Source organism: Centroberyx gerrardi, chromosome 5 (genome assembly GCF_048128805.1).
Source record: "Centroberyx gerrardi isolate f3 chromosome 5, fCenGer3.hap1.cur.20231027, whole genome shotgun sequence".
Classification (NCBI taxonomy): domain Eukaryota; kingdom Metazoa; phylum Chordata; class Actinopteri; order Beryciformes; family Berycidae; genus Centroberyx; species Centroberyx gerrardi.
Window position 1 is genome coordinate 18,659,426 of NC_136001.1, and position 11,780 is coordinate 18,671,205.

The 11,780-nt window shown below is 38.5% G+C and overlaps 1 protein-coding gene across 1 annotated transcript; it reads left to right on the forward strand.

Annotated features, from left to right (window-relative positions):
* The first annotated feature begins 634 nt into the window (after positions 1-634).
* Positions 635-11,007, forward strand: LOC139922227 (sodium- and chloride-dependent GABA transporter 2). Its single transcript, XM_078283445.1, has 14 exons — positions 635-809; positions 2,140-2,304; positions 2,422-2,562; positions 2,980-3,067; positions 5,655-5,787; positions 6,226-6,360; positions 6,471-6,574; positions 6,842-6,966; positions 8,826-8,938; positions 9,064-9,201; positions 9,375-9,477; positions 9,605-9,705; positions 9,808-9,978; positions 10,206-11,007. Exons 1-14 carry the CDS (start codon positions 635-637, stop codon positions 10,317-10,319), a joined length of 1,806 nt encoding a protein of 601 aa, XP_078139571.1. The 3' UTR covers positions 10,320-11,007.
* The last annotated feature ends 773 nt before the right edge of the window (positions 11,008-11,780 follow it).

An 11,780-nucleotide genomic window follows, 5' to 3' on the forward strand; every position in this document is an offset into this window, starting at 1 on the left:
AATGAAATCTGCTCAACTGTTTTGAGGCACAAAGGGATATTGCTTTACAGCACAAAACAGGAAGAGGGCCGCTGTAAACACAGGGGTTAAAAAAGATGCAACTTGTGTTGCTCATGACATACTCTGTCATACTCATTCTCCTTTTGTAATGCAAATCAAATAAATTGGATATGTAAGATCATATTCCAGTTAAAATCCCACAAATCAGAAACCTGAATCATCAAATTATTTTTATTTGTTTGTGCATTCAGTCATTCACTGATTCATTCATTTAAATCAATCAGTCCTACTGTATGTACCAGTCTCTTCCATCTTGGGGACATACCGGTACTCCTTTTATAATGTTTTGCCTTAGGCTCAGCAATATGCAGGACGTCAACCATTCAAATTGTGTTCGAGCCCTGAATGCAAAGCCTTTAATACCATCTGAAAAGAAATTAGTCACACTGAATACTTAACTTAAATATGTGGGAAAATGATATATGAATCTCCATCTAGGGGTCCCCCTAGAGGCTAAAATACCTGCCAGTTTGTTTGCTTGCCTATAAAAGCTGCGTCCAACAATCCCTAGCCAGTTGATCCAGCAGCTCGAGCTCTACCAGTTCAGCCATTAGACCATTTCTCACTTGGCAGCATGGCCGGCTCTCTGTGCAGGCCGTGCCACTTTCAGCTACAGAATACCCTACAAACAGTTAATGAGCGCGACCGGTGGGCGAACAAAAAGGAGTTCATTCTGACTATGGCTGGTGCTATTATTGGACTTGGAAATGTGTGGAGGTTCCCGTATCTGTGCTACAAGAATGGTGGTGGTGAGTATTTCAGCTAATTATGCTCTGAAATTAGTGAAAGTGCTTTTTGATATAGTTGTACTACAGAGTGTCAGATCCTGCATGCAAACTTTAAATTTCCTCATTTCATTCTAAATGCAAACATAAAATTTTACCAGTGAACTACAGGTAGGCTATAAATAAATAAGGTATAAATTACTGGTCATTCGCCATTGAAAGAATGTATGGACAGGCAGAATCAAAGACCTCTTTTAAGACATTGCTCAAAACTCATTTTTATAACCTTGCATTTTACTGTACATTTTATTATGTCTCTATTGTCTTATTAGCTTGTTATATGATGTCTTGTATTTGCTCTTGTATCAGTATATGTTTTATCAGTATGTTTTATTTTCCTTTAATCTATGTAAAGCACTTTGTAACATTTGTTTTGAAAGGTGCCTATTGCTGTAGAATAACTGGAATGAGTGGTGATCTAGTGACAAATGTGGCTACCCTCAACAGACTAAAATAGAATAGAATAGAATTTCTGTAATTTTTCCCAATGGACTGAGGGGAACTATCATTTAAGCATGACATAACATAGATTTTGCATGTGCATAATCTATGCATTTTTTTTTAATGTTTTTTAATTTTCTAAATAAGCAGGTTGTGTAATGCTGTCCAATTGCATTATTATTAGCTCATCTCATTTTTGGGATGAGCTCTTTCTCCCTCTACTTCACATCTGATGATTCAGGATGATGACAGGTGATGAAAAGCTATGAAAATACAGCACTGCCTGTGTTTATGCAAAGAGCAGAGTCACATTCTTTGCCGAATCCTTAAAAAAAATGTATTTACTTGACAGATACCATAGTCCTTGGGCTGGACATCAAATTGAATAGACTCAGAAATTCAAACATGAGCACAGTTTTCAAACAGAGGGTGCAGACAGAGGGTGGCGAAGTAAGTTCATAGGCAGAAATAATTTCACCCTCATACTTCTTGACACCCTGATACCCTGATAAGTGAATAAATCACTCACTGAAGCAACTTTTTTCCTGTATGCGGATGATCCTGCACTATAGTCCATTCTCTATTCTCACAAAGACGAAAATATGGTTGAGAAAAAATAAATTCCAAAATAAAATCAATCAACCAATCAATCAAGCAGCAGATGTTGAAAAAGTGTTGAAAGTTCAATAATAATCGATATTATTGCAAATATGATATGCCCACATCAGCATAAATACATTTTCAGTGTGAGGATTTGGGGATTTTTTTCCCCTCATTATGCCACCCTGCTGCCCAAACCCATATACCATGTAAACAAATAACAACATAGCATCCACAATTCCTCATTTGACAGTTTCCCACAATGCTTTACTCATCCTGGCAGGTGCTTTCTTCATCCCTTATATCCTGTTCCTCGGGACCTGTGGCATTCCTTTGTTTGTCCTGGAGACGGCACTGGGCCAGTACACCAGCCAGGGGGGAATCACATGCTGGAGAAAGATTTGCCCCCTGTTTGAAGGTGAGTTAGACCTGCCGCTCTTTATTGGGATGAAAACAATTTAGTAAGAATGACGAAGAACAATTAAGGACAACAAAAAGATGCACATGCCATGTTAACTTCATGTGTGATTTTCAGGCATGGGATACGCCAGCCAAGTGATCATCGTTTATGGATGTACCAGCTACATTGTGATTCTTGCGTGGGCTTTTCTCTACCTTTTCTCTTCCTTTTCTGCCGAGTTGCCATGGGCCACCTGCAATAACACATGGAATACAGGTAACTGAGTTGTTTGCCGTGAAGTATAATGTCCATGCTATCACACCCTATCACACACACACACACACACACACACATACTAGCAGTCATTTAGCTAATAATGTACTCATACTGTCTCAGAGCAATTTAGAACCAAACATAGTCCACATTGTAATAAGGTCTATCCTACAAATATCATATAAAGTTATTTAACAACATACCAGTAAGAAACAAGATTTTGCATGTTTTCTTTCCAGTTAAAGTTAAGAATAATGTTTATATTGGTTTTAGGCACTTGAAATTAGCCTATTTGCTCATATTGATCAATACAAGTTACTTTTTTTTTAAGACCATTTCTTCACTTAAAGACGTTTATTAGAGAGCATGCATCCTCAGTTTCTATTGTGTTTAACAAAACTTTGATATACTGTATTTCAGATGCTTGTGTGGTATTAAACAACCATAATGCCACTGCTAACTGGACCTTGCCTTTGAATGCCACATCATCAGTTATAGAGTTTTGGCAGTAAGTTTTTATCCAAATGAAATGTAGTTTAATTAATACTATTAAATTTAAGAAATGTAATTAGTCAGAGATTCTAGATTGGCAATGACTGACAAAATTGGTGTAATGAAGACCTCCGCTATTTGAAAGAATTATATGTTAGGTCTTAATATTGTAATAGGAAACTATACACAGATACAAGTATAATATTTAACCCTAATTTTGTCTGCTGTTTCCGAAAATGGGTTGTGGCATTTTGGTTTTGATGTACAGATGAAATAAAAGTCTGTCCCCAATAATAACCTACCTCTAATAAACAGCTGGTCATATTGGTTGTTGAAAATTTCACCTAGGCCACTATTGGAGGTTTTACAGTACAAGAGATAAGAGGAGAAATTCTGTTTATTTTTTCATAAAATGTTATGCTATTTGATTTCAATCACAACATTTGTGTATAAGAAACTTACAAACGAGGGTCCAGGCCTTCTTCCCTTTTAGGGTGATTCTTATTGTGTCCCAAGTATCAGTGTTATGCTAATCTTACATAGTTTCTTCATTGCTATGTTACTATGATACAAACTATACACAAAACATAATCCCCTGAAAAATGTGTGGCACCAATTATTTTGTCATCACATTGCACTGCAAAAAAATATCAATCCCAACAAGTCATGTAATCTAGTATTCTAAATTTAAAGTGATAATCTGCAACTTTTCATATAAAGGACTGTCCTCTTTGCTACTGTCTATTGCTGACTGCTACCATACAATAGTGATTCAACCTCTGGTGCAAAGGAAGTGATGTGTTTTACATTTACAGAAGCAGCGATTTGGTTGGAACAGTGGTTTGTTTGGAATGAATAGAAGAAGAACTTTGTTGTTAGCATGAGCAGCGATCACCAACAGACAAGACCAATACCTACAGAAACTCAAACGTCATCAATTGAAAAGCTGAAAAGCTGAAAAACACTCAAAGATGAGTAGGGACTGAACAGAGGTGCAGAGGTGACTCTTTTTCTTTTAGACTGGTAGGTCTCGCTACCGTTTGTTAACCACAGTCTACAGAGTGTCTTTATTATTATGCTGAGCTACAGTGAGTTGCAGCTTGTTAGATCTATTGCTAGCTAACGTTAGCTTGCCCAACTCTGTTATGTTCCGATAGCTGATAACTGCCTAACGCTGGCTGGTTTATTAGCCAACTTGTCTTATCCAGAAATTATTTGGTGAAATCCAATTCAGTTAATTAGGTGTGGCCATCAGTTGAGACCTATGAGTAGGAGTGTAAACACGCAAGTGGGTAAAGTTGCGCGTTTTCGTTGAGCATAGCGTGAACATTCGAGGTCTGGGAGCACGCAAGCGTAAACATTTTCAGAAACAACAGAAGATTTGCACTAAATAATGGTGTAAATATAGTTACTCACAATACTCACAATGCGAAATCGCATGAGTGGCTTCAGAAGGCTTGGATTATGCTCCATGAGCTGCATGGAGCACGTTTATGGTCATTTTTTGCTCTTTTTGGAACTCTAAAGAATCGGTCCCCAATGACTTTGACAGTTGTTTTGGAGAAGGCTGCTACGGAGTTGTGCTGGCAACCTCCCTGTGTGCTATGTGGACAAACAAACTTCACCTGTGTTTCAACTGGCATGAGGGATAATGACAGAATTTTCATTTTTGGGTGAACTATTCCTTTAACTCATTGGAATGCCGACATTCAAATGATTTATTTTGAAGTTTTTTTATTTAAAGTCAACCATAAACAAATTGCAGCAGACATTACTCGCTTTTTGTAAGTAGTCGTGATTGTAGTACTGTGAATATAAATTTTGATTTTTATTATCTTGAACTGCCAACATTAGTGGATTCGCTGCAGTGTTTGCCGCTCATATTGACACACGTCCACAATTCATGATGCCAAATGGAAGCTATCAGAGCCCGCAAAAATGCCCATGTCCCACTTGTAATTACCACCAGGAGGTTGATGTGAATGGCTTAAATCTGACGTGAACACGGCAATAGTATAAATACTACCGTCTCTGTAGACATGGTCACGCTTAGGCACCAGCTGAAATTCAGTTGTTCTGTTATTTGTAGTTGCTTCACTAGCAGCCCATGCTTGTTTGTTTGTGGGTCTGGGAGCTGCTGTCAGTCCAGTGACGTCAAAGTACTGGCAACACTGTTGCGAAGTGATTGCTGGGAAATGCAGTGCAAAACATCAAGCAATGACCGCTTATCTCCAAAGTGAATAACAAGAATCTTGCAGAAATCATTTTAAAGTCTTATTGTTCTTAAAATAACAACAAATTGGCCAATTAGTTGAGATAATTTCCATTGCAAATGGACTTTCAAGAATTTTCCTAAATCATCATTTTTTTGATAGCCTAGCTTGATAGCCTTGCTTCTTGAAAATTCCTGAAACAAATTAACCAGTACTGAAAAGAACTGGAATTATCTTACCCCATACGCAGAATTTTGTACTTGTTTTTTTTTTTTTTTTTTAAATAAGATTGTAAGACTGAATATGAGACTAAATGACTTGTTAAGATGGACATTTTTGCAGTGTGCCTCAAGATGTTCAGATTCACTGACAGTACATTGGTCCTCACAGACGACGGGTGCTACATCTATCAAATGGTATAGATACCTTGGGATCTATACAGAAGGACCTTTCTCTGTACCTGCTGCTGACGTGGATTATCTGCTACTTCTGTGTCTGGAAGGGAGTAAGATCCACTGGAAAGGTAAAATTGAAAAGCGAGGATCTCAGTCTGTTTGCATGTGATCCCCACTGTTTCACCTCAAAAATGCCATTGTCAAATTATTTTTTACTTCTTCTGATGGTGATGCGGTGAGGGTAGCAGCATTCAGGACACTCAGGAGGCTGTTTTTTCGGTAATTAGCACGACCAGCAATAGCCATCATGGATGTACAGACAAAGGAAAAAGCCGGTAACTATAGAAACTTAAACTTCATCAGCAGAAAATCCAAGGAATAAACGTCACAGTGCTCCAGAGCAAAACCACCACAGCAATGACCAGTTAACATTGTGGCCTGCTGTAATCCCTGACAACAAATCCCTAACTCAGTAAACTAGAGAATGTGGCAACAAATCCACAGACTGTAGTGTGTAGTATTCTTTGTTTAATTTTTAACAAACTGATTGATCTCCTCGACCTTAGGCTGTCTACTTCACGGCCACGTTCCCCTATGTCATGTTGGTGGTGCTGTTGGTCCGAGGAGTGACCCTTCCTGGAGCCTCACATGGCATCCATTACTACATGTATCCCAATGCGTCACGGCTGGCTGATCCACAGGTATCACTCCACCTATATTCACTGCATGGTTAGTTTAATTACACAGCAACAGCAGCAACGTTGATGAACTACAACAAAATCTCAGCAAAACATTTGTCACTTGGTCACAGGTTTGGATTGATGCTGGGACCCAAATATTTTATTCCTACGCCATATGCTTGGGATACCTGACTACACTTGGGAGCTACAACAAGTACAACAACAACTGTTACAGGTGAGTGCTTTGTAAACAATCAGGATTATCATTAAGAATATGGTTTCTATTTCAGTCATTGCAGTTGTATTTAGCACAATCTCTAATGATTTGCAGCTTTTATTTTTATCTTGTTACTTTTCAGTTGACATAGCTACAAATCATTTTAATGTAGTTGTTATTTGAACTCCATGGTGTCTATTAGCCTGCATGTAAATTTAACACTATCTACATATGTTACTGTGATAGAAATCATAGCAGACTGCAATGATTCTTTCTGGTTTGCAGAGACTCCTTCTTACTTTGCTTGTTGAATAGCGGGACCAGTTTTGTATCCGGCTTTGCCATTTTCTCAATTCTGGGTTATATGGCACAAAAACAGAGTGTCAATATTTCTTCAGTTGCTGAGTCAGGTAAGGGTGTAGCATACAAGATATCCATCTGTTTCACAATGGCAGGATTTTAAGCTGACGCTAGGATTTTACTGAGACACGCTATATTAAGTGATTTCACACCTTTTTTTTCCTCGGGGCTATCTTAGCAATTTTGATAAATTTCCATCCTCCTTCCCCTGTGGCAATGCAGCTGATAAATTATACTGTACTGTATGATTATGTCTTTCTGACATGCTATGACATTTTGTCCCAGGTTTTCAGTCTATCTCTATAATGATTTCTCTGCCTTGAATCCTCAAATGAGGAACTACTGCACTAGAAACAAACTTTAAACTTTAAACTTTAAAGCAATATTCCACTTAGTTTTAACATGGGTGTTATTCGGCACTTGACTGCCATGGAAACCAGAATATAAACTACTCACCAAGATCGGATGATCAGATCTGGACGAGTTTGTAGCATTTGGATTTTACTTCCCATTCATTTGAATGAGGCCACGAAAGTATCCTGCAAACTGACATTTAACACGTTTGTGAACAGTTTCAACAGCAGATCCCACTACTGTGATTTTCAACTGACTGTGGGTCCAACGTTTTAGAACATAATTTCGCCAAATAGCATTTTTATTGATAGAAGAGAACATAGAAGAGATAGTTCCTGTTTGGGAGACCGGATCTACTTTTATTTTTAAATACTAATGTTAGTGTAAACTACGAATAGAAATGCAAAATGACAACAGACACAGGACTGCTGTGTTGTCTTAAAAGCGGGATGTGTTGTTGAATCTACACTGAACAAAAATATAAACGCAACACTTTTTGGTTTTGCTCCCATTTTTCATGAGTTCATGCCAAGATAATCCATCCACCTGACAGGTGTGGCATATCAAGATGCTGATTAAACAGCATGATTATTGCACAGGTGTGCCTTGGGCTGGTCACAATAATAGGCCACTCTAAAATGTGCGGTTTTATTACACAATACAATGCCACAGATGTCAACAACAAGTTTTGAGGGAGTGTGCAATTGGCATGCTGACTGCAGGAATGTCTACCAGAACTCATGTTGCAGCATGATAATGATAATAATGCACGGCCCCATGTTGCAAGGATCTGTACACAATTCCTGGAAGCTGAAAACATCCCAGTTCTTGCACGGCCTGCATACTCACCAGACATGTCACCCATTGAGCATGTTTGGGATGCTCTGGATCGGCGTGTACGACAGCGTGTTCCGATTCCTGCCAATATCCAGCAACTTCGCACAGCCATTGAAGAGAAGTGGACCAACACTCCACAGGCCACAATCAACAACCTGATCAACTCTGTGAAGGAGATGTGTCGCTCTGCATGAGGCAAATGGTGGTCACACCAGATACTGACTGGTTTTCAAAAAATGCATATCTGTAGCCCTAGTCATGTGAGATCCATAGTTCAGTGCCTAATAAATGTCTTTTTTCAAGATAAAACTGCACATTTTAGAGTGGCCTTTTATTGTGACCAGCCCAAGGCACACCTGTGCAATAATCATGCTGTTTAATCAGCATCTTGATATGCCACATCTGTCAGGTGGATCTATTATCTTGGCAAAGGAGAAGTGCTCACTAACACGAGTTAAACAAATTTGTGAACAAAATTTGAGAGAAATAAGCCTTTTGTGTGTATAGAAAAAGTCTTAGATCTTTTATTTCAACTCATGAAAAATGGGAGCAAAACCAAAACGTTTATATTTTTGTTCAGTATACAAACTCGTCCCCGCTGCATCGGATCTTGGTGAGTAGTTTATATTCTGGTTTTCATGGTGGTCAAGTGCCGAATAACCCCCATGTTAAAACGAAGTGGAATATTGCTTTAACCACTGTTGCTTTCACTCTGCAGGCCCTGGCCTCGTGTTCATAGTGTACCCACAGGCAGTGACCCTGCTGCCCTGCCCGCAGCTGTGGGCAGTGTGTTTCTTCACCATGATCATCTTATTAGGAATAGACGGTCAGGTCAGAGCTGCAGCATGCCTTGCACCTCACTACAAGGAATTCCTATCATGTTTCTTATCTCATTCCCTCCTATGCACACTTCTTTCCCCCTCTCTCTCTCTGTCTGTCTGTCTGTCATTCTCCAGTTTGTTGGGCTCGAGAGCCTCATGACGTCTTTAACGGATGTCTACCCCTCTGTGATCCGAAAAGGATATCGCAGAGAGCTTCTGCTGATGCTGATCTGTATTATCTGCTATCTGCTGGGCCTGTTCATGGTGTCAGAGGTGAGCTGTAAAAACACCCAATACACTGCATATTTAAAAATCCTATGTAACTAAAAAATCGTCAATTTTGTACAGGCATCTTATCACGCTGTTTTATAATTAGATAAACAATAAAAGATGATTCACATCCAAACCAACGTATTGTCTTATTAACTTCATTTATTTCATCTCAGGCTGGCTCATACATTCTCCAGCTCTTTGATCACTATGTGTGCAGCGGTCCCACTCTAATTCTGTTGTCAATCTGCCAGTCAGTCGTTATTGGATGGATATATGGTGAGATATGGTTGGTGGACGGTGTCTCTGGTTGCTGTATGTTATTACATTAGAATTACACTTATTGTACAGAGTTGCATATCAGCCTTAGCCACATAACCACATAACATGCTTGTTTCTGTCGCAGGTGCTGAACGGTTCTGTGAGAACATCGAGGACATGATTGGTTACAAACCCCTGCCACTGATAAAGTACTGTTGGCTCTATGCCACCCCTCTGATTTGCACTGTAAGTGTCTAAGACAGGTGGTAATAATTTATAGGCATGCAAATAATGTTTCCCTTTAATCCCACAATGTTCTTTTTCTTTCTCATACGTATCTCTTAACAGGGAACACTTGTGTTTTCGCTGCTGAGGTACAGCCCCCTGAAGTTCAACAACACGTACGTGTATCCTTGGTGGGCGTACTGGTTTGGCTGGTTTCTGGCTGTGTCATCTCTCGCTATGATTCCCATAACCATGATTTTCAAACTGGCCCGAGGGAAAGGCACTCTCTGGCAGGTCAGTGATGTTATTAACAGCTGCTCATTAATGATTTCCTTGTTTTAACAGCCATTTGAAATAATGATTTAATGTCTGAAATTCATGTGATATTTGACATTATAATCCAGTGTATCATGCTGATACTTGGACAAATCATTGGAAGCTATTATCTGTGACCCATGCTTACTGTAATGCTGTAGATGAGCTTGTTATTTGAGTATGACTATATTCATATCTTCCCCCAGCGTCTCAAGACAAGCTGCCGACCTGCAGATGATCTTCCAATGATGGCAAAGGAAACATCCGGCCTCAGTGCCCTAACGCATGTCCCTGATGCTGGGAAGTACAATAATCAATGAAATGCCATTCCTTTCAAAGTAATACATCACTTCAATTCATCAAAGGAATGGCATTGTCATTCATTTTGTGTTTTTAAAAATATGTAGAACAGGTTAAGTTTTATATGATAGGTTTGATTTGCCCATACTTTTTTTATGGTGAGATAACAAAGTATATCAAATATCCACTACAATACTAAGTTTATTAGAATAAGTGTTGCATACACTGAATGTACAAAATCTTAGGGACCTCTTTCTGAATATTGAGTTGCAGTACCTCTTTCACAATCCTTAAAAAAAAGCTTAAAAATCCTTCTCTATCTTGTATCCTTCTCTTTATCTACATCTCCTTTAATAGATTTAATAAGGGAAATCAATAAGGGATAATGTCTTTTACCTGGATTCACCTTATTAGTGTGTCATGAGAAGATAGTGTTCCTAATATTATGTACATTCAGTGTATATGACTTAAGTCTAAAATTAAAATCTAGTCTTTTGCTATAGTGCCTTTAACTGTACTTTCCCTTATTTTAGGTAGATTTTTCATTAGAGCTAATATAGATGACTACATTTATAGGGGATTTTTTTTTTTTTTACTTCTTTTTTTACTTTTACTTTTCCAGTTGTATAAGACTTTTAGTGTTTGTATAATAAAACACACTTTCTAGGACAATACGGCTCTTTCAATAAAATTCTCTTGAACTCATGATACATATCCGAGGTGAGTGAATTAATTATCTTACAATATGGACTGCTGAGCCGTAAATAATTCCCAAGCAGCAGAGATTGCTGAGTTTCAGAGGTCACAGATTATTCTGGAGGCCCGCTGCCCCACAATGCTCTTGAAGGAGTTTTGTTCATCATCTCAGTCACATTATCGCACAATGAAAAGCATAAACTTTGGATTGTTTTAAGGGGAAGTACCACAAATGAATAGGTTGAAAAAATCCTATTCTTCTCTGACATTATAAATTCATAACGTACCAACTTACAGTTTGATGATAAGCTGTTTGTGCATTTGATTCTATATGTTTTGACTTGCATATCACCTGCTTTGAGGCAATCAGTTCATTTGCGCAAGTTAGTTGGCAGTCAGTTGACACCCAAAACTTGTAAACCAGCCGGAAAACATTTAGCTGTGACGTACAGGAGGCAACATGTCACAACATGATAAACATATTTTCTTTCTATCCTAGAACAATGATACTGGTAGAAAACAATAACAGTAATTTATAGCAATAATCCCTAACCAACCAGAGTTTAAGCCTTTGTCTCATGTGTACAAATTTGACTAACTGGACAAAGCACAAGTGTAACCAATATATATGTTTTGCTGAAATGTAGCCCATGTCCCTCACTAAAAACTATCATCTCTGTGATGACTCAAACGGCCTGTATAACAGAGTATGACAACAGATAAGTAACTGTCCAAACGCTTTCCTGTATACAGTGAGGTGGCTTTTCTTATCATCAACCAATTGT

Excerpts from the sequence above, each read along its gene's own strand:
- LOC139922227 (XM_078283445.1), top strand. The coding sequence starts at position 635 with ATGGCCGGCTCTCTGTGCAGGCCGTGCCACTTTCAGCTACAGAATACC. Across the intron at positions 2,563-2,979 it reads CAATAACACATGGAATACAG|ATGCTTGTGTGGTATTAAAC; the intron begins GTAACTGAGTTG and ends ACTGTATTTCAG. Across the intron at positions 9,706-9,807 it reads CCACCCCTCTGATTTGCACT|GGAACACTTGTGTTTTCGCT; the intron begins GTAAGTGTCTAA and ends ATCTCTTAACAG.